The sequence below is a fragment of the Macrobrachium nipponense genome, chromosome 24 (assembly GCF_015104395.2).
Source record: "Macrobrachium nipponense isolate FS-2020 chromosome 24, ASM1510439v2, whole genome shotgun sequence".
Lineage (NCBI taxonomy): Eukaryota > Metazoa > Arthropoda > Malacostraca > Decapoda > Palaemonidae > Macrobrachium > Macrobrachium nipponense.
In genome coordinates this window covers 9,482,138-9,506,615 of record NC_061091.1, presented here as the reverse complement: position 1 = coordinate 9,506,615, position 24,478 = coordinate 9,482,138, and the positions used below count along the sequence as shown (strand labels likewise).

Below are 24,478 nucleotides of genomic sequence, written 5' to 3'. Positions count from 1 at the left end.
TTCGTGCTAATTTCACATCACGATGAATATCATTCAAAAGTAACAAACAAAAAAAAAGCATAATTTTAGTAGCCTTTGTTTTCAAATCTACGCTGCATTGATTATAAAGACATTCTTCTTACACTTTCCAAGGATAAATGATATATACACGCAAACTACCTTACTTTAAAAAAATGACTGTCTAAATCTAATCTGATATTTCAGTCGACCTTCCTGACAGCTGTCGAGTTTCAAGCACGTCCTAAATTGTGTTTTTGTAACAATCTACAATGTACTAAGGTTGTAAGAGCAAGGTCCCATCTCCTTAACGTCCCCATTTAAGAAAAAAAATCCCCAATAAGCCAAGACAATCGACAAGGCGTGACAAGCAAAGAGAGTATATCGCATATCAGATGAGGTCCGACCTCTCGACTTTCGCCTGCGTCATTTAACCGGAAGTGTGTCTGTGGCCCGTAAATTAGCATAGAACAATGTTGATGTCGAAACGCCTCGAGTGGTTCGTGCGTACGTATGTACGTAAATGCGTTTGGATGCTGGAATGGTAAAATAATAGCGGGGGTGTGGGATGGGTAGGAAGTGGCCACTTGTGAGGGGTACGACGTTCATTTTGCGAGACCAAACGGACTGCAGCTGAGGACGACCTCAGTCGTTAAACAGTTGTGCTATCAGACTGTGCCGGTCCGCTGTGATACATTTTATTTCCGCCGGTTGCGGGAGGCTTCTCTTTGGACGCTTTACGAAAATTGTGCTTTTTTTTTTTTACTTGACGGTAAATGTTTTTTCTTTTACGACATATTTAAAGAATGTCCCCCTTTCAGAACACGTTAGCCAAATCGTTTTCATCTTTTGGGGCACGGTAGCAATTAAAGGACAGTTACCAAAATAATTTTTATCTTTTAGGAAATATTAGGAAAATTTTCCCCCTTCTTTTAGGAAACATTGTGTAAATTGTTCCCCCCTTTAGGGACAATTGGCTAACTCATATCTTCATAAGTTCCCATTTAATTAACTTGCAATTCGAAGGGGTGTATTAATTATCTTAATTGAGTCTTTCAGCTTTTCAAAACTTCCGATTCAAGATGGGGTATTCTCATATAAATATTCCACACTCCTCTTATCCTTTCATTGATCTAAATCTATTTCCTTTTCAGCACATTCTTCCTGAAACACACCTACAGTAATGCAGACTCTAACTCACATCATTAAGTATCTCTATCACATGAATACGTTTTAAGAAACATGCAAGAGAAGCGTCAAATTCTTATATGCAAGTAGAACACATTCGAAAATCTGCATTCAAATAGTAACCTGACTAAAGTTATGAAACATTATCTAGAAAATAATTGAAATTCAAACATTACTCCTGGAATTGCATTAATAGAAAAAGGCTAAGAACCAATACCAGGAAACGGAGACGTAAGCAAATTTAAGGAAATTGAACTTGTCCACTGCAAGGGGAGAGAGAGAGAGAGAGAGAGAGAGAGAGAGAGAGAGAGAGAGAGAGAGAGAGAGAGAGAGAGAGAGAGAAACTTCCATTTTTGCGTCCCAGGAAATGACATATTTGTCTCCTTAATTTACACAAGTTAAAACCTCGAGAAAATGATGCGACAAAGTCCTATATTCTAGGAATGGCACAAAAAATTTGAAAACTATTTTACCCTGATTCCGCTCACTGGGAAGCGCCGTGCATGCAGCTAAGTAGCTCAAGAGAGCAATGTCCTAAAGCTGTTGGTTGGTTGTAAATTAAACAGGCCCTATGCCAGTGCGGGCTCTCGCTTCTAGAACAGCCTCGGGAGTATCTCATGTCATGGCAGAAAGTTGCTATTTTCCGATGGAACAAGTGACCCAAAGCTCAAGCATTGGGTATGGGCATTATCTGATTGTATGAAGGTTTGTAAATGCAGATGATAAAACTCAAATTTTCTCTAGTTATGGGAAAATTCGCCGTACAAATACAGACTAGTCAAAGAATGTGATGGGTTGCCCAGAGAAGCGAATGCGCTGCGTACACTTGCCAACCGGCTAATCACGGGCTTACCCTGGATTGTGTTACGATCATCCAAAGACAGCGGCCAACTTCTTTAATTAAAAGCCAGAACACTCGCAGATATAAATAGCTGTCTTTTACAGCACTCAAAACATTTCTAAGTAGGTCTGTGGAATCTCAGAGATGGGCAGTTAAATCTGCCTGAGCAACAGATGAAGACAGATATTCAGCAACTGAACTTCAACTTCAAATGTTCAACAAACTATCTTCTCCTTTAGACATTTGATAAATTAAATTAAATTTGAAAAGATGTTCCCCAGCTAGGGGAGTGTGGGACAAGACATGTTCCGTAGAATGTAACTAAAGAAGAGAATAAAATGAATAGACAACAGAATGGAGTCATCGTCATCAAAAACTGTGAAAGAAAATGGTGTAACAGTCAAGCTAAAAAAACAGATTCAGTGTTCAGTTAAGACGAGAAACCCGTAACTATTTTGCAAACTGAGTTATTGGCAGGCAGTTTGACAGGTGGGAAAATGCCATCAGATTCCCCAATTTCAAACAAGAGGATAACAAAGACAGACAAAAACCGTCGGCGGATCAACAATCAATCGATCAGGTTTCGTAGACTCCATTTTTATAATCCAAGACAAGATGCACTACAGCAGAATTGGATAAAGTGAACATCTATAGTCTCATATGCTATATTGATAAAGTGAACATCTATAGTCTCATAAGCTATATTGATAAAGTGAACATCTATAGTCTCATATGTTATATTGATAAAGTGAACATCTATAGTCTCATATGTTATATTGATAAAGTGAACATCTATAGACTGATATGCTATATTGATAAAGTGAAACATCTAGTCATATGCTACATTGATAAAGTGAACATCTATAGTCCTCATATGCTATATTGATAAAGTGAACATCTATAGTCTCATATGCTATATTGATAAAGTGAACATCTATAGTCTCATATGCTATATTGATAAAGTGAACATCTATAGCCTCATATGCTATATTGATAAAGTGAACATCTATAGTCTCATAAGCCTATCTTAGTATAAAGTGGGAACATCTATAGCCCCAATAATGCTATATAGATAAAGTTTAAAACAAAATCTTATAGCCCTCTATGCCTTAATAGCTATAGGAGAATGGAATGACTCACGTTGAGGAGTGATCAGTCATACCACTTGTGAGCAGGATGAAAACAAGAACAGGACGAAGAACAGCTTCCTTGCTGGACGAAGGTTTTACAAACTTACGGATGAGTTAAACAACTACGACAGCATAATGCCAGAAGTTTGCTGGTTAATTTCTTGGGAAGATATAAACCCGTTAACCAGAGATATTATCTGGCTTTACAAGCTCCATATAGCTTGAAGAGTGAAACTGCAGAATGAGTGGCTGAATATCTGTTGTGTAATCATAAGTGGACAAAAAAAGGTATATATCAATAATGTAGAGAGAGTTTACTAGCACAACGGAAAAATAATCAAGCGATAGTTTATAGAATATCCAATTAATGGAAAGATAACATGTATATAGGTGTCTGATGTTACAGAAACAATGCATTTTGACAACCGGCGTCAGAAAAAAAAGACCTTTTTCATCAAATGTAAGAAAAGAATGATAAGACTTTATCTACTTCTACAGATCCATGTTTCTCCCAGAGAAACGAGAGCTCTGGATTCTGATAAACATCTGATTTCAATTTCTAATTCCGGGAAATCTCTGCTTTCTTCGGCATTTCGAAAGAACGAAGACTTTCCCGACACTGAAATATAGCCAAGTGAACAGATTTTTTTTCTCTCTTTTCAGAAGACGAAATATTTGATTTTTCCTTCTTTTTTTGTGGATGAATTGAAAAACATATGAACTTGCGTCTTAGATATAATATTCTTTCTTTACTTACAGAATTCTAAATAAATTTCATGGTCTATCTGCTAGTTCTGTAATGAGTTTGCACATTATAAACAGCAACAACAACAACAACAACAACAACAACAACAACAATAATAATAATAATAATAATAATAATAATAATAATAATAATAATAATAATAATAATAATAATAATAATAATAATAATAATAACTGCTTAAAACTCAAAATGATAAAATCCTGCATTCATTCATTCAAAAAGTGTACAATAAATTTTTCCCAATAATGATTTTATCTTTCCTTGACTTCATTCTCTTAGTATATGCTCACTTGCTATTTGAAAGAAAAAACTAATTAAATCGTCAGGTGTCTTAAATTTCCTTAGCAACGGCAACAATACAAAGAACAATAGGAGTTCTCTACAATAATAGTTATTATCTGCATTTCTGAGGAATGACTGAGTACTCCACCTTCTCATACATACGTACATACATACCTGTCTCATGTCTTTGTTAAAAAATTCTTTATATTTCTTCTCTTGTACTCATTTTTGCTTACTGTTGAATGACCCCTGGCCAAGTTAGATTACCTTAGAATTAGAAAGGAATAATACAACATACATACATACATGTCGGGTCTTCTTTGTAAAAGTATTATATTAATTATTTTCTAATATACACATCTATGCTTGATATTCAGTGACCCAGGGCCATGTTAGGTTCCCCCAAAATATAAAAGGAAAATCCCCTTGTGATTTGCATATGACAATTTAATTTACATTATTAAATATACCATTTCTATTAATAAATTTGTTTTTTACTCTTAATAAACCATTTCTAAAAATATATTTAATGTTTAATAGAAAACATTCCATTTAATTAATAAATTTTATTTTCATTATCAAATATACCTTTTTCATTATTATATTAAATTTTTATTAACAAATATACCATTTTCATTAAGAAATTTAATTTTCAGTTTAATTAATAGATATAATATTCAATCTTGAATATAACCTCTTCATTATTAAAAACTGAATCCCAACGAATGAACGATTTAAATAGACCGTAGCAGTGACAAGAGTTCTTATCCACATTAACATTTACCAACCGTTTGCCTCCAGCGAAGAGACGCTAAAGCGGAAGGCGAACGAGAAAAGCGAGGAAAGGAAAGAAGAGAAAGAGGGAAAGAAAGAGAAGGGATGAGAGTGAAGAAGATGAGACCAGAGATGAATCTCATGATGGGGCTGATGATGGCATCGACAGTCTCCGGTTATTACCGCAACGATTATCAAGGCAGAACCTCTGGTGAGTAGGTCGTGGTTTATCTCTCTCTCTCTCTCTCTCTCTCTCTCTCTCTCTCTCTCTCTCTCTCTCTCTCTATATATATATATATATATATATATATATACGGATATATATTAATAAATATGGTTATAAATGCATATACTATTTATATTTATTTATATATATATATATATATATATATATATATATATATATATATATATATATATATATATGTGTGTGTGTGTGTGTGTGTGTGTGTGAATTGGAAAATTATCCCCAAAAATCCCTTAACAACTGGATCTCTGTTCAGCCTAAGACCGACACAGTCCTCTGCTTTCGTCCAGCGTCGTTTATAAATAATCTTGCCCGAAAGGTACGAAGAGACTGTTCAAGGTTCGAGTAGACTCCGACAGGGGCATAAGACATAGAACAGGTAGTAGGTTATCTAATACTGAAGGATCAAATATACGGACCACTAAAAATCATGTAAAACCTATTTTGACAGCAAAAATTTTTCCATCTTGGGCCCACTGCGGAGCAACAACGACCTAACTATCTTAAAGAATCTATAGTTATCAAAAATACTGCACCGTAGTTAAAAACCAAAACGTCCTCTGTAAAATTGCTTATAGCATAGCTTGGCCTCACTCTGTTTTTATTTATTTTTGTTAGTCTTGCTCTTTCTTTCATTTAGGTAGGTGTTTTAAGATTTTAGTGAAGTCCTTTACTTATAATTTATTTGGCTTTGAATGTACTGTTTAATTTTAACTATTTTTACGTTATTGAAAGCTGTTGCCATTACATTTTACTATAAATTAATTTGAGCATCAGTGTTCGTAATTGAGTATTTTTTAGCCTTGAAAATGCGACTTGGAATTCGTCGGGAAACGTCGGCATTGAAATAAACTGTCAAAGGATGAGGATGCCTTTCCCTACTACTTCCTTCATGATATCTTCTTTGAGCTCCAGCTCCGGCCCTTATGTATGTATGTATGTATGTATGTATGTATGTATATATATATACATACACATATCATACACATACATACATATACATACATATATATATATATATATATATATATATATATATATATATATATATATGTGTGTGTGTGTGTGTGTGTGTGTGTGTGTGAACCAGCTGTTCTTTCGTCAAGACCATCGACTCATTTTTCTAAACCTTAACAGGTGCCTTATCTTTTAGAAAAGATAGATTTTACTGCCGTTTACGTTTGGCGATATTTTCTTGATATATATATATATATATATATATATATATATATATATATATATATATATCTATATATATATATATATATATATATATATATATTAATATATATTTCCAAGAAAATATCGCCAGACGTAAACGGCAGTAAAATCTATCTTTTCTAAAAGATAAGGACCTGTTAAGGTTACAAAAATGAGTCGATGGTCTTGACGAAAGAACAGCTGGTTCACAAAGCATCCGCACCCAGGAACGAACTAGATTCTACAGAAAATCTGGAAGAATGAAAAGCTTATAAAAGCAAATGTTGGAAAGGATTGATGCAACTCTCCTTCATGGAAAGTAGTAGTGATGTTGAAAACTCCAGAGACGAAGAAAAATAGGAACATGAATGACTGATTAATTGTTAGTTTTTTATATGTTGGTCAAGAATGGCTGAACGCGAAATATAAAGATACGGCAAGGAATTAGTGACAAGAGTTAGAATGTTCCACGATGGATTAGTGTTTAGAGGTGGTTCAGTTATGCGGAGAAAATAGGAGACTATGTTACTGAAGAGTGCCTATGAATCAGTTCTTGGAGAGAGAGAGAGAGAGAGAGAGAGAGAGAGAGAGAGAGAGGAGAGAGAGAGAGAGAGAGAGAGAGAGAACGTTATTGAGTTGTGAAAATATATAGGATGGTCTAAATAGCTGTTAGTAACCTTTGATGTATACATCATACAGCTGATATTTTGGAAGTTTTCTGCACAAGGTTTCATACTTTATTCTGTAAATAAGTAACAGACGTGGCAGTTGCCATTGTCTTGTTTATCTCTTCCTTAACCTCACCCAAATTTCGGGAACCTTCCAACTGATAAGTACTAGTCATAACTGAGAAAATATAATGGAATTTTGCCTTCGTTGGCCCTTGAAGATATTACTTGCTTGAGTTCAAAGCCTCCGTCGATGACCGAAGACGTTGCGACTCTAGTTTACACATATCAAATAACTTTAACGACTGCATTTCTTACGTTATACGCGGTATACTATTTAGTATCTAACAACAAGTGCTAGCAAGGACATCTCGTTTCCTAAAACGTTACTATTCAATATTCCACGTTTTCATGTCCTTGTCATTGGGCTTGGCTTAGCTAGAGAGAGAGAGAGAGACTGATTCATATCAGTAACACCTTAAAAACTAGATCTTAATCTTTCGAAAACATGAATAAATAAGAACGAATTCATTCTAAGAATGCAAGAACTGTTCAAGGATATAATATTTTTTTTTGCATGTATTACATTATTGTGTCAATTTCTGTGGCGTTACCGCTCGCTTCGAAGGTTGTACTAACCTTGGAATTTTTTTTTTCTGGAAATACCCAGTTTCCCATCTGTTCATCATGCAAAATAAAAATACGGAATTTTCTCAAGGGAATATGTACGTCACATTTAACAAAATACGAAACATTACGCAAACACGCACATATATATACGTATATAAATATATACATATACATACACACACACACACACACACACACATATATATAATTATATATATAGTATATATATATATAATATATATATATATATATGTATATATTTTACTACTAGTATATTTAATTATTTACACTGTATACACACAGCACACACAAACACACACACACACCACACAGCACACACACACACATATATATGATATATAATTCCTATATATATATATATAATAGTTATATATATATATATATATATACATACATGTTATCTTGCTCTCTTAATATCATCATGGTTATTGGTACTTGTATTCATACCAATATAAATACAAATAAGAATAATAAATCTTATTAATACCACTATCATCGCTGCTGTGTCTTTTAATACAATCATCATTATCATGTTACTATTTTCACTCGGGTTAATATAACTCCAGGAAGAAAAAACGTGTTAAACATGATTTTGTTTCTTGGGGACATCACAATATCAATATGGGGTATTTAAAATTCGAAAACTGAAATCTTTGTGTCTCATATATTCTCTTATTCGCAAGATAATTTTTATCTATTAATTCAATCTGAGTTTTTAAAACCGAAGCATAATTATTTGATCTATTTCATTTAATGGGCATCAATTCTTTTGAATATATGGTACTTTCTCCTGTCTCAAATCGTGAGCCACTGTTGAGAAACAGTATATCACCATTATGAATAAACAATATTATATAATATAATAATATATATATATATATATAAAAAAAATATATGTATATATATATATATATATATATATATATATTATATATAATATAATACATATGTATATAAAGCCTTCCATTAATATATAATACACATTCCGTTATCAGTTAATAATTGAATGTATTTACTACTTAATGTTTTATCAGAGGAAAAAACTGTAAAAGAACTTTGACTCCATTATGCTTTCTTCTTGGTTCTGGTAATTTACCTGCAATCTCGAAGTTCAAAGCACTAATCAATAATTGCAGTTAAAACTAATTTCAAGCTTTTGTTAGGAATATTTGTATACAGTGTACTAATTTATGTAGCCACTGACTCGACATGCTTTTTTTTTATTAATCTTAACTATTATTTTTTTAGATTTCCTGGTTATTATCAGTTATCTACTATATTTTGGTTTCACTAAATTCTATTTCTTCCCTTCTTTACTAGTTTAAGTAATTTACTTATGGAGCCAAACTGATTCACAATAAACGCCGTTTAAAATGTGAAGTTTGCGAAAGTAGGGGATTCAGTGAGTAAACGGAAAGGGGAGTTTTTTTTTTTTTTTTTTTTGTTAATATCAACCTTATTCAAAGTGAATCTGGTATCGTATGATGGGATCTTAAGTATCTACTATTCTTTTTTTTTTTTATCATTTAAGATGCCTCCTATTTCGTCATGCAACATTTTCAAGTATTACCATTTCCAAGTAAAATGAGTCATTCTTTCTTGCATTTCACCGACTGAAATGACATTACTTCTGGAACCTAATGAGTTCTGGCTGTGATATTTCATCTCTAAAACGCAAGCGCACGCGCGCACACACCAATCTAAAGATATTAATTTCACGATATGTATGATCTGGGACATAAAATAAAGCGCATTTAACTAAATACTCGGTGCCATTGAAGAAGTTGAGAAAAAAGTAATGTCGTATTACAAGAATCTTTAAGCAAAAGGAAATTATCACAGTAAGAATTAATTGCTAAATGTCACCAACTGAATTACATTACTTCTGGAACCTAACGAGTTCTGGCTAAGATGTTTCATCAATAAAAAGCGCGCGCACGTGTTGCGCAAGTAATTTCGCATCTGGCAATTATCACAAAATGAAATACTGTGTCATTTTGTCATTATTTTTCGCCTTGTGCAAATAAATTTTTTTATCTTTATGTTCTGTAAATTACAGAATGACTCGACCATCTGGCGGATTAGAGTATTATTCTTAAGAATTACAGGAGGGACTTGAAACTCATTTATCACTGCACTCTGGTAAAACCTCCTCAGTCAGATTCATGTCAATCCTCTTGCAAGAAGGAATGCATTATATCTAACGGCAACTCTGGGGAACTTTACCAAAAAATCCTTAGGGTTCCTGAAGGGATCCTCAGAGAATTATTTGCAAGGACACTTCAGCAGCATATGTGATTTTATTAAAGATTTAGAATGCATTTCATTTTCTCAGGAAGGTGTATCTGTTTACGTGAAATCTCATTATATCTTAATAAAACTTGAATTTTAATTTTATCAAGGCATTCTGAGCTAGGTTTACCATTTCGGTATGTGTGCAATTTACGTGAAACACCTTTAAAGTTCTCTCTCTCTCTCTCTCTCTCTCTCTCTCTCTCTCTCTCTCTCTCTCTCTCTCTCTCTTCTATGCAATATTGAGAGAACACATGCTTCCATACCTCTTACGTTCAACCGGTACTCTAGAATTTACGGAAAAATATTTATCAATCTGCTATTCTGGAAAACTGTCTAAACAAGATACTAATCAAAAGAGTTTGATTTCAAAAGTAAAAAATTATGAATAAAGCAAAGATGGTTTTTTCTTTCATAAAAAAAAGGACATGCATACATAACATTCAACGCCAAGAACTGCAATATTAACTAATGGAAAACCTTTCGGCATCTACGAGGCAGCCTCAATATATACGAGTAAAAAATGAGCTTAAGTTTCTTTGGCGCAATCGATTTTTCTATACAACGTATAATGCTGTACAAAAGCACCAGCTCTATGAAGGTATGACCGCCACTTCAGTTGATCACCAGATACGGTAGAGTGAGGGTATGTCCCATGCCTCTGGAAAGCGCTGCCAGATGTACGATCTTTACATAAAATAAAAACTGCAGAGGCTAGATGGTTGCAATTTGATATGTTTGATGATTGAGGGGTGGATGATCAAAATACCAATTTGCAGCCATCTAGACTCAGTAGTGTTTTAGATCTGAGGACGGACGGACAGACAAAGCCAGCATAATAGTTTTCTTTTACAGAAAACTAAAACGTGATTGGTAGACATTCTGTTACCGGGATCTTTGGGGCTCAATGTCGACGAACACTGAAAAATTAACAATAATCTTATGTAGGAATCGGAATGTTTGCATTTTTGGTAACGACAGGTTACGCTTTGGAATTTTCGTTCTCCCTGTCGCAAATTCCCGAGATGTATACTAGTATTGCACCAACTCCGGTATATTTGCCATGCCCCTAAGTTAGGTTAGGTTAGGTCAGCAAATAAGTAATTCTTGCACTAATTTGGGTGGGGGAAACATAGTGATATTACTTTCAAGAGGATTCTATGGTTAGTTTTGTAAGATATGGCGTCCCGCTTTTTCAGGGAAGGTTCAGTACTTGGTTACAGTTCGGGAATATTCCTCCCTGTCATATCCTAAAGCATGGTCAAGTTCGAACCTCTCTCCGAAAATGCCATAGTTATTCTGCCAATATAAGTGGAGTCACAAAGATAATAACGAAACTGATAAAAGTGATAGTTGTAACAGTCATAACAATGGCTGGGTATAAAACAATTTTAGTGTTTTACTTTTTGACAAAGGAAAATCGAGCCTCTCTTCGAAAATGCCGTAGTTACTTGGCAAATATAAGTGTAATTACAAAGATAATAATGAACCTGTTAAAAGTAATGTAGTAACAGTAAAAAATAGTTGAATGATATAAAAAAAAAATCCAGTATTTTACTTTCTGTCAAAGGTGGATTGTATCACATGGAACATGACGTAAAAGAGGACGATTAACATCGCTCATAGCACAATGTGACACACGTCATAGCCACAACAGCGGTCGAAAAATATAGAGGAACTGACGGATGAAAAGCTCTGTATAAAGCAACCTATTATTCAACTTGGTTATATTCCAGCAGTTTTTTTATTCACGTGCTAGAAAACTACCGTTATGGATTCTGTTCTATTTTTATGTTGGGGATTTTTATCTAATAATATGATATATTTATATATAAATAATATCTATATATTATATAATTATTTTAATAGTATATTATATATATTATATATCATGAGCATTCGTATGTATGCATAGAGAAATGTATAACAATTATGAGCATTCATATGTGTGTGTGTGTATATATATATATATATATATATATATATATATATATATATATATATATACACACATATATATATTTTTTTTTTTTCTTCTACACTGAGCCTTTATCCCAAACAGGGATGTATAAGTATAACCATGCTTCATTCAGTAATAAACTGTAAGTAAATTTATACCCAAATTCACACTCAGTGCTTGGACCAATACAAACGCATGCACGCACAAACACACATACAAAATATACAGTGCATATGCATACGGCAGTCATCACACTTTGCATATCATTCTCATCACGCATATAAATCCACACGCCCCATAATGCATGTGCATTACAGACACCTGATATACGCATTCTCGAGAATGATGTGGGAGAAGGGAGTTATTCAAACCACATGATCGCTCCAATCAATATTTGTGAAGCAGACGAAATATGGCTGTTTTCCAGTCATTCCTGGATTAAAGGTTATTTTATCTTTGCAATTTTTTCTTATTTTTCCCTCCCTCCTCCCTACTGAATAGCGGTAAGAGAGAGAGAGAGAGAGAGAGAGAGAGAGAGAGAGACGAGGTCCAGTGATGCGTGAACTGGGATTTGATATCGGGAGAAAAATGATGAGAAATTATAGGCTAGAAGTGTGAATTATCATCAAACGGTTCCATCTTCCGCAATAATCTTTTTTTCTTTCCTTTTTTCGCTCTTTCTTCTTTGACACAAGATTCAATTATTAGTGACTCTACAAGGACGGATGATACATTAATCTTGTATCAAAACAGACAAGCTCTGAGGTGTCACTAATGGATGTTTTATTTTGACTCAATACGTAGGAGGAATTTTTAAAAAATTTACCACTCTATATGCCCTGTGTTCTTTTAACCCTTTAAAATAGTTCTGAAACAACAAATGTCCCTCTTGTGTGGTAAGATCTTTATGATCTTTTATTACATCTGTAACGTCTTGGTTTCGTGAGTTCATTTATAAACAGGTCATCTATAAACAAAAGTAACAACATTTGCAATTTACTGTGCGTAAATAACTTCCTGTTTATTGTGAAATTTACCTGGTTACCCATATATATATATATATATTATATATATATATATATATCTATATATATATATATATATTATATATATATATATATATATATATATATATGTGTGTGTGTGTGTGTGTGTGTGTGTGTGTGTGTGTGTATGGAATACTTTGCACTCATATTCATGCTGATTCAGATAAATGCGGAGTAGCACTGAAGAAGCCTCCTGGTCTGGCATCTTCCAAAGGTGACTAGCAGACCCATTTTCCGAGACAATTAACCAAAAGCGCGCCTTGTGGCTTACAACAGGCCATTACATTTTTGGAAGGGCAGGGTCTAACTTTTGGGGAGAAGGGACATTTTGGGGTGAATTACGATAGAACGAATGACGCTTTAGACAAAAATATTATTCAATCCAATAGTGTTTTATTTTTCTTTTAGTTTATATTTCGAGTTGATCCAAACGTGGAAGAAGCTTGTGTGTGAGAATAACATTTTTCACAAAGTGCGCGAGCCGTAGTCGTACTTAAAACTCATTTAAGTTGATAAACAAAAAGCGCAAAATGAAATTCCCTCAGTCACGATATAATCCATTTGATGGTCCGTCAATGTTGCTAATTGCGAAGTAATTCATTCACGGTCAAAGTCAAGAAATTGAGAATAACGACACACTCAAGATGTTTTATAACAACAGAATAACAATACCCTATGATTGGTGCTAGTGATTACCTTGCAAACATCGCGTTTCATGGCCTCGGTGTTACTACGACAAAGCCTTTTTAAACAAAAATGGGGAAACTTAATTACAGTTTACATTTCACTTCATAATTAGCACTCTTTCACTCGGGGAGTCATGCTATACTGAACACCTATGTAATTAAGAGAGAGAGAGAGAGAGAGAGAGAGAGAGAGAGAGAGAGAGAGAGAGAGAGAGAGAATATCTCTCTTACATAAACACATCAGAGACGCACGCTGTATTTATTTTATTTAGTACGCCATTTTAACTGGAATTGCATTTATGTAAGAACAAATTACTTGTTCACTTTTACAGCTTTTATTTTTCAAAAAGCAACGAACAGAAAACTTGAATATAAAAAATGCAGGATTTAATGGTGAAACAGATTTGCTGTAACTGGGATGTCGGTTAAACTAAGAGCTGTTATGTTTTTCTCAAGTTCTTAGTTACTATTACTATTAATGAGAGTCGTAGATTTTCAATTTTTACGAATTGTTACTTCTAAAATGATACGTATATTAAATTGAATTTATATTCCAATGGCATGACATACGGTTTTATTCAACCTAAAGGTTTCAAAAACAAGCTATCGATTCTAAGGTTTTAGAGTCCACTTACGTGAACATATTATAAAGACCTCTCTCTCTCTCTCTCTCTCTCTCTCTCTCTCTCTAATCTCTCTCTCCTCTTCGTCTCTCCATCTCCTCTCTCTCTCTCTCTCTCTCTCGGACTAAATGGAAAACACTTCTATTTTCTCATGCATCTTAACGGAAACCACATGCAAAGAGAGAAGGTCGGGTTATAGTTAAGTTAAATAAATGTAAAACCGAAAGAAAATTACTGTAGATATCTTTCTTGGCGTGGGATTTAATCTTTTTGACGTATTAATTATGAAATGGATGTCATTCTCACATCACTTCCGTGTTATTTCCGGTAGAGATTTTCCTAGTAATTATTTTGAATGTAAGAGGATAAGACTCCTCTTTCCAAAGAGGGTTACTTCAGTTTGATGACAATAAATTTATCCCTACATCTCAATCAAAGTTAGTTACTTTATTTCAATGACATTAAGCATATATCTACCCCTCATTCAAAGCCAGTAACTTGATTTTGATAAGAATAGATTTTAGATCTAAAAAGCAACATGGCTTTAATATCTATCATCAGGTCTTCAGTCCAGTTCACACAGAGATCGCCAGATGTCTCCACCATTAAATCTTAATCTTATTTCGCAAAAGGGCGAGAGACTAAGTTAGTATCTTAATCCCATCAACCTTCAACCTTGGCCATCACGCTAAAGAGACTCTGCATTTAACTCTGGGATAATAAGCAGAGCCGCGGGAAGAAAAATATCCAGGGACTCTGCAATTGTCAGAGCGAAAAAAAGAAGCCCAAGAGATTTCCCAAAGTGCTCTATCTAAACGGTAATGAAACAAGGAGCCAAGGGCAGCGCTAAAATGACGGCCGTTACACGCTTATTATAGCATCGTGCCTTCCCGGGAGAGACGCAGAGATGACGGAATCCTGACGAAGGCGAAGACGTAGGGAAAGAAGAGGAAGGTGTACTAGGGACGCGAAGGTCAAGAGAATTCTTTTGTTTACATCACCGAGAGGAGGAAGTCACTGACAACGAAACCCTCCCCCCCGCCCCCTCCTCGCACAAACCCGGGAGGGGGACCAATGGGCGCCCGACAACTACGACTCGGACACATCCTCTTTAACCCCCGAATTAAGGAGCCAATTTTGGGAGCAATCGGAAAAATACCCACCGATAATAAGGACCTTTTAAAATGTGCGTGTGAGAGAGAGAAAAGGATTTGGTAAAGGAAAAAGAAAAAACACGGGAAAAATTAACCGGTATTGTTTTTTTGAAGGCTGACGAGGGAACTACAGATTTTGAATGCGTGTGATTTGTAAACTGCACTAATCAGATTCTTCCTTCCTTTGTTCAGAAAAACGGAGGTGTATCATTCAGTCATGCCATTTCTACACTTTCCTGTAAGAACAAGGTTTTATTGTTCTATTCATTTGTGCATGCGTATACGCGTATGTTTACCTCATTAGATACACAAATACTTCCGCATACATATCCGTACATAGATGTATATAGATACGTGTATGCAAAGCGCACATAGAGCAGTCCATACAGCTTATACTGGGTAAAGAATAATCTTATGTATTTTGTGGTTCCTTAATTAGATGCAGTCCCTGCGTCAGAGACTGTATTTTGGCAGATATTATCTTTTCCTTGCAGCTTTATAATGAAACATCTCATATAAAACTAAACAAATAAACGAGAAAGAAAGACTCTAAAACAAAGGAGACGGCTATCCCACCTGACCTTGTGGTTTATCATCTTTTCACTGTATTTTGAAATGCATATAACATCCTTTACATCGGAAGGATGGCCTTGTGCAAATAAGGATATGTCGTTTTGACCTCTAAGTACCAGTCGGTTGCTCCCTGTTTCGATGTAGATACTAAGGACCTTGAGTCTATAATACTTATTATTTATTTTTCTAACAAGATTTGGGATCCCAAACACCTTTTCGATCGCTGGAATGTTTTTTTTTTTTCTTTTTTTTAAGGTAAGATCTACAGGTTCTGTCGTGTATAAAGTCTTAGTTCTTTTAGAGAAATGGGATATCCAATGTAATCATTCATAGCAGTGATTATTCTAGAAGGGATTGACATGACGATCTACGGGATTTGTTTTTACAACTGCTCTTACTTTCATCATCACAAGATTTACCGAAGAAAACTCTATACTGGTGTGGGAAATCCAGTGGCGTTCTCCAGGGTTCTTTTCTGCTCCCATTCATTTTAACTTTCATAACTAACGTCTGTAACTACTAATCTTTATTTCTCCAAAGTCCTTAGCTTTTGTTTAAAGACTATTTTTCCTCTTCACTGCTTACTACGGATACTCTTTCCAACTCTTCTTCAATCAAGTTTGAATCAGTGAAAGAGATTCTTTTCGGGATTAGTGTTTTTAGACCTCGTGATCTCTCCCATCTGAGTGAGATATGAGACAAAACGTCTTCCTGGGCGAGTATCTATTCATGTTTTTAATAATATGGAAAGGTTTAAAAGTTAATGATGAATTATAAGTCAGTCAAAGAACTGTACACCAGTTGACTTCTACTTCTACAGGAGCTACAGATATTGAAATAGACCCATAGAAGCTTCTCTTGCCTGTATGATAACCAAGTGAATTAGGTTAAATCACTTCTTTGTGTGAACAGCTTTTACGTCTTATTTACAGAACTTCCATTATGTTAGATTCCGCCTCTGATTCCTCCCTCTTTCGGAAGCAAAGGTCCTTTGAACGTCCTCTTTATGTTGATGTAGTACTCGTGTGAGAAGGTTCAGTCATTAGTAACCTTTGCTCCAAGGACGTTGCTTTGCTCTGCTTGTTGTTTTCCCCCACCGTGAATTACGTCAGGTTCTTATTCTCTTACAAGGGCTTTGCTCTCACGTTGTTTAGGTAGCCTGTAAGAAGCTGAAAATGGAACTTGAATACAAGATTTACGCCAAAGGCCAAACGCTGGAACCTATGAGATCATCCAGCGCTGAAAGGAAAACAGAGTAAAGGTGGTTTTACAGATGTAACAGGAAGAAAACCTCGCAGTTGCACTGTGAAACAACTGTTAAGAGAGAGGGGAAAGTAAGATGGAAGAAAGAGAATATGAACTGAGGTACAGTAAAAGGAATGAAAGGGGTTGCAGCTAAGGGACGAAGGGACGTTACAAAGAATCTTCATCAATGCTTTCAGTGCACTGTGAGATACATTGATGGCACTTTCCCCTTACGGAAATGCAGTCTGTATTCTTCTCTGTTTTGATAATTTTTTGCTGAGTCAAATGGTCTTCATATAACACGTAATTGTTACAATATGCATACGACTAAGAATGCGTTTAAAAAACAAATGCAGTTTTATAAAACACATCCAAAAATAATGATAAAAAATAAGCAAATAAATAGAGCATTTTTCATCTCAGACTTCGTCAAATATCTCCAGTTTTTATAGAGTTTATATTTCTATTTTTATCAACTACCGACAATAATCAAGCAATATTGTTCCGTAAACCTATGAAATAAAACCATTACCTATATTCTTGTTTTTTTCCATCTGTCCATCTGCCTGTGGTGTTTGCGCATGGTAACACTGCGTCCCGGCCTGTAAATAATATCCTATTTCGAATATTAACGGCGTAATTCGCATACAGTAAATTATTAAAACACTTTTCAGTTGCAAATGTATACCCAGATATGTTTTTATTTACCCTAAACTTACACATAGCGTAACTATTTAAAGCCCGGGATGCAGTGTTAGCATGCGCACACACCACAGATGGATGGACAGATGGAAAAAATCAGAGTGTAGCTAGGCTGCTGACTCTGTCCTGTCCCATGCATAAACATTTAAATCCTAATTCCAAACACTAATAACATCTCAATCTTGATTTCAGACTGCTACAAAGAGGTCCGGCGTGGCCTGAGAGTTCAGGCGTCCCACGTTGACAAGTATGTGAAGTCCAGTTCCTTGACTGAGTGTGAAAGAGCCTGCGACATCGCCTTCTTCACCTGCAAGGGCTTCTCCTACAGGTATCTATTATTATTAAGATTATTTTTTTTTCCATCACAGTCATCCAATTCGACTGGGTGGTTTTCATAGTGTGGGGTTCCGGGTTGCATCCTGCCTCTTTAAGAGTCCATCACTTTTCTCACTATGAGCGCTGTTTCTAGTAGTACATTCTTCTGCATGAGTTCTAGAGCTAGCTCGGCATCTATTATTACTATTCCAAAGATGATCTCATTCATATGGACCAAGCTCGCAGTGACAGAGGCCACTGACTTAAATTTAAAGCTTCCAAAGAAGATGGTGTTCATTAGAAAGAGTAACAGAAGGTCAATGGAAATACAGGATTCTCTTTCATGAAAGTTTCTTAGTGAAGTCAAAGGTTTCCCTTTCCTCAATAAGGATTTATTTAAAACACAAATCAACACTAAAACTGTTTTCCTTCCACCAGTGACTTCCACACCCGCGAACCGGAGAACTGTCTCCTGACGAGGGAGACGACCCAGTCCCTTGACATCAACGACCCCAGGGACTTCTACAGTGACCCTGACTTCATCTTCTTCGAGAAGACGTCCGGGAGAGACTGCGAATACGAGTTCGATCACGGCACCAAGAGCAACAACAACCGATATTCAGGTAAGTGGGAGATTTTCTCATTATTATGAAGTCTTCGGCGTCTTAAAAGTCTGAATGTAGAATTTATCTCCTCTTTGAAAGATTTCAAGGAGAGAGAGAGAGAGAGAGAGAGAGAGAGAGAGAGAGAGAGAGAGAGAGAAATCTTTCCATGTCTTTTACATTCCAGTATTAAAGAGATGATGCAATTTAGGCCTTATTTCAAGACTGAAATATATCATCAAGCTAGCATATAGTTGCTAGTGTCGCAGGTCTGCTTCTCCCGCCCAGGGCGATGAAAGATCACCTGCTCTGTATTATGATTAGTTACTGCTGCAGTGTGGGGTCTGCGGTGGGAGGTGGTTGAAACCAACATTCAAATTCAAGTCAACGGCCCCTCTGGTGTGCTTGTTCCATGTGAATAGGTTTCATCTACTGAAATAACAACAAGAATAATAATAATAATAATAATACTAGTACATTATAGTTTTAGAAAAATGTCCTTTAATGTAAATGTTCATGCTTTAAAAGCTTTAGTAGCTGTAAGCACTATTTAACAGAAACTAGAAATACTTATGACACGGACGCTAATGGCTATTTATTCATTACAAATCTTGTTTGCAGCAACTTACAACTAAAGAACATTATGTACGAAGATGGTTTGTTCAGTGATCAAGGCAATGCAATGATGAACTTATCCTTCCTAATATCAACATTAAACGGGAAACCTTCTAAACACAAAGTATCAAAGAAACCAACGATACAAGACGGACCGGTGGGCAATCGAAATGACATACCCCAAATAAAAAGATAATTAGAGATAATCAGGGTCTAAGTTTCCCTCAGTGATAAACGACTACGAGTAGCAACGGAACGTGACTGTTCAACCGGAAACATGATGGTTTTATGCTATTTTTTTCCAGGTTCCATATTGTGTTAATAGGTCATCCGTACGTACGACTCTTTTCTCGTTTCATTTCGATTTGGTTGACTGAATGACTCCAAACGGTTCCACGCTTTATACTATTTAACTCATGTTGTGTGTGTGTGTGTGTGTGTGTGTGTGTGTGTGTGTGTGTGGAAATTTACAGTTGCATGAGGCTCAGGCTTCACTAACATTGCTGGCAAATGAAAATAAAATTTGGTGGCGAGACGATGATCAAAGATACAAGAATACGTGCTTCTGTTCCACTCCATTTACAAAGTATAATGAGTTCGATATTCAACGGAATTTGTCGCGTAATATATAATACGTATATATATAAATAAATATAAATATAATAAATATATATATACATATATTATACATATGTATATATATATATGTGTGTATATATATATATATAATATATATATATATATATATATATATTATATGTATACTATATTTAATGCTCTCTCTCCCTCTCACACACACATATAATCATGCACACCTGTTATCATTGCATCCCAAATCGACTATTGGACTTACAAAGCATAATACATAAACTCAAACAAAAGGGGTTCAGGTTATTTTTAAAAGAAACCTATTTAGCAAAACATAATTATAAACTAAAACGTCATTAATCACCATTATAATAGAACTAAACATAAAATATCACATAATACGTAAAAGAAAAATAATTCAAAACACAAACTAATGAATCTCTACACTGATTTATTTCTTTCAAACATCCAAGGTTAGCACCTCACTTCCTGGACAGAGAAAACCGAAAAATCATCGCGCAGAAGTGACATTTAAAAAGGTCTCGATATATGCAAATCATCCTTGTTACGCCCTAATCAGTCATTCTTATTTGCACTACGACTGACCTCGTCAGTAAAATCAAGGTTGATTATAGAAAGGATGACCGTAACGTAACGGGTGTATCCTGATTAAAAAAATTGATTTCATTACGATGCCCCCAACGGGACTATATCTGTTTAGCTGATGTGGGACAAAACGGGGACCTAAGGTCATTTTCTGGCCGAGAACAGAAATCAGCATGAAACTGAAGGGATCGGAAAAGAGAAATAGTAGAAGCAGAAGCACTGATAAATATCATGCAACAGAAATAAGAAGGAAAGCAACGCTATTTATTCCTACAAAAAAAACTGGTCCACACTAACGGTATTATGACAGGACAGAGAAGGCAGGATCCGTCACCAAAGATAAGTATGTATTCCCAATAAAATTAATATTATATATTATTTATAGGAAGTAATAAAACCGAATTTAACTTAGCAAACCAGAATAAGTGCCAAGGGAGAGTCTGTTAAACCGCAGTACCACAATATTCTCAGCGTTGTCTTCAAAGTTAGTGCAAAATTGCTCTATGAAGCGTAACTCTTACTGTCACGTCTATGTTCATGAACCTTGATATGGGCGTGAGTGCTGTGTTACGTAAATAAATCAGCTGTATTATCCGTTTTTTTTACGATATTCTTCGTTAAGCATGACTGGGGTATCTCCGAAATAAATTACTTACCATTACATTATTTGGTTGATATTCTTTTTAAATCTGACGCTGGGTATTAGTTTTAATTTAACTCTTGTAAGGTATTTTTACGTCCAATAGTACCAACACTATTATTATGTTGAAAATATATCGATTTAGGTAATAATTACAAAACGGGGATCAGAAACTTACACTGATTCATAGTTGAAATCTATAAAAAAAAATTTGTTTTTAGAGTTTTTCAACACCATAATTAAAAATATATGTATATTATCATTGACAATATTGTTATCTGTGGTACATACTGAAACTAAATATATATATATATATATATATATATATATATATATATATATATATTAATTATTAGATATATATATACACACACGCGAGTATATACGTATATATATATATATATATATATATAATATATCTATAGGATATTATATATAGTAACATCATAATCTATATCCTATATATATATATATATAATACATACATATATATATATATATATATATTATCATAATACATATGTATATATATACATATATATATATATAATATATATATGTATTATATATATATATACATATGTATGTACATAAATATATAAATATATAAAGATACATATATACATACATACGTATATCCATAAAACCGTACATACTCGTATCAATGTCACTGTACCAGGAAGTCAACCTAGCGATTAATTAAATTCCACTGACCATACATGAAAAATCCTTGAGTTACTCAAAGCCTATTATACCATAATCTCTAAAAAAGAGAAAAAAAAATCATTCCTCTTTTGAACTGGCGTCAAAACATTAAAGGTCAACCATGCATAAATAGGAAAACTCAACAACCGGTATTTGTTTCTGAATAAGGGGCTGAACCTCGATCGAAGGTCTAAGATGACAGGCGGAAATTTGGTCTTGACCGGCGAAAATAAAAAAAAAAGGCAAAAAGAAAAAAATTGAAATTAGAAAGAATTAGACTTTGAAACACTGACCTTGTCGTGGATCCTCACCATTGAACTCTTTCACTGATTGATCGATTGACTCTAAAGCCTTTTGCGCTTCGCTCCTGGAACCTGTAAAGGACTCAATATATTTCGTTAAATTAGATTAAAAAAAAAAACTATTTTATGCAATAGTTTCCCGAAAGAGAGAGAGAGGAGAGAGAGAGAGAGAGAGAGAGAGAGAGAGAGAGAGAGAGAGAAGAGGATGTAATTAAGCCCACTTCAAGAGCAGAACATTCATCTTGTTAATGCCTTTATGAAACTGATAAAAACAAGCAGCGCCAAATCGTTGTGGAAACAAAATGGAAGAATAGGAGAGAAAGAGGAAGAAGAGAAAGAGAAAGAGAGGAGAGAGATGAGAGAGAGAGATAAAGATGTAAAATTAAGGCTTTTATTTGCAAGCCTGGAACAACCATCTTGTATCGCCACTGAAACTGAAAGGAGAGAGGAGAGAGAGAGAGAGAGAGAGAGAGAGAGAGAGAGAGAAATTATGTCTCTTATCGGTCAATCGGAAACGCGACAATTTAACGCTCCTTATCATTCCCAAACACCATCAAAAATCACTTCGTATTTCCGCAATACTGAAAGACGGTGCCATTTACCTTTTACGGAACTAATTTCTTACCAGTACCTTAATCATGCACCATAATTTTCCTCTCTCATGCCTTTATCAATTCCTCTTATATTTGTTTTTACGTCTATTTAATGATTATCTATATCTATTTATTTTTCTTAGTTTTATGAAAATACCCATCACTTGTGGCCTGTGTTCTTGCAAATCTATGGAAACCTAATAAGCAAAAATATGCAAATTTTTGAGTAATAATAATAATAATGATAATAATAATAATAATAATAATAATAATAATAATAATAATAATAATAATAATAACTTGGTTATTTATTTAAATTCTGTATTAAGTGCCTTTTATTTTGCATTTTCAATTACTTACGTTTTTTATTGTAAAATTTCTTTACATATATTTTCTTAGCAAAAAATACATAAAAATATAAACCCAAATATTTCAAAATGTAAAATAAAGGCTACAAATAATAATAATAATAATAATAATAATAATAATAATAATAATAATAATATATGGACACTATATTCTTTTGGAAGCTTGAATTTCAAGTCAATAATCCCTTTGGTGTGGCTTGTTCCACATGAATAGGATGCATCTTCTGAATAATAATAATAATAATAATAATAATAATAATAATAATAATAATAATAATAATAACAAACAGCACAATACCCAAACACGTATTCGGAACCAAGACTCATTACAAGCTTCTAGCAAATAATCAGGCAATTTACGAGTACGCCACGTAAAAAATGATAGGAAATTAACATATTTAAGCAGTTTACGCTCAGACGAAGCAAAGCTCCTCTGATAAAGCTAGGCTGAGTCTTTCACTTGCCTACCATTTCGGAAATAATTAATTATCAAAGAGGAGGAACAAAGAGACATGTCAAGTCAATTTGGTTCTATCTGCGTTATGTGGCGTCACAGACAGAGATGGCTCCAAGGTAACCGCTCCCACCAATCTTCCTGACTGAGTTGGCCAAATCCTGACTGAGTTGGCCAAATCCTGACTGAGTTGGTTAAATCCTGACTGAGTGGTTAAATCCTGACTGAGTTGGTTAAATCCTGACTGAGTTGGCCAAATCCTGACTGAGTTGGTTAAATCCTGACTGAGTTGGTTAAATCCTGACTGAGTTGGCCAAATCCTGACTGAATTGGCCAAATCCTGACTGAGTTGGCCCAAATCCTGACTGAGTTGGTAAATGTTAAAATCCTGCTGAGGTTTGGGTTAAATCCTGACTGAGTTGGTTATATTAAACCTGACTGAGTTGGAAACAGTCACAAATGGCCAACGCTAATATTTTGTTGAATTATTGCCCTCTGGATACAGGTGCCAGGTCTGTGCTTTTTTCACAAACTTTCGGTAGTCATCCCCGGTCGCCCCCAAATGACGACCTACATATTATATAGTTATATATATATATACTATATATATATATATATATATATTATATTATATATATATATAAATATAAAATATACACACACAC

General features: G+C 34.5%; 1 protein-coding gene across 2 annotated transcripts in view; it reads left to right on the top strand.

The window, feature by feature from the left end:
- The first annotated feature begins 617 nt into the window (after positions 1-617).
- LOC135205431 (uncharacterized) overlaps positions 618-24,478 on the top strand; it is a 91,710-nt gene continuing 67,849 nt past the window's right edge. The window contains exons 1-4 of one of the 2 annotated variants that reach the window (XM_064236007.1): positions 618-769; positions 5,006-5,189; positions 18,218-18,353; positions 18,779-18,963. In XM_064236007.1, coding sequence (XP_064092077.1) covers positions 5,084-5,189; positions 18,218-18,353; positions 18,779-18,963 — 427 coding nt within the window. In that variant the 5' untranslated portion in view covers positions 618-769; positions 5,006-5,083. The remainder of the gene's footprint in view (positions 770-5,005; positions 5,190-18,217; positions 18,354-18,778; positions 18,964-24,478) is intronic. The other variant, XM_064236008.1, reaches the window with a different exon arrangement.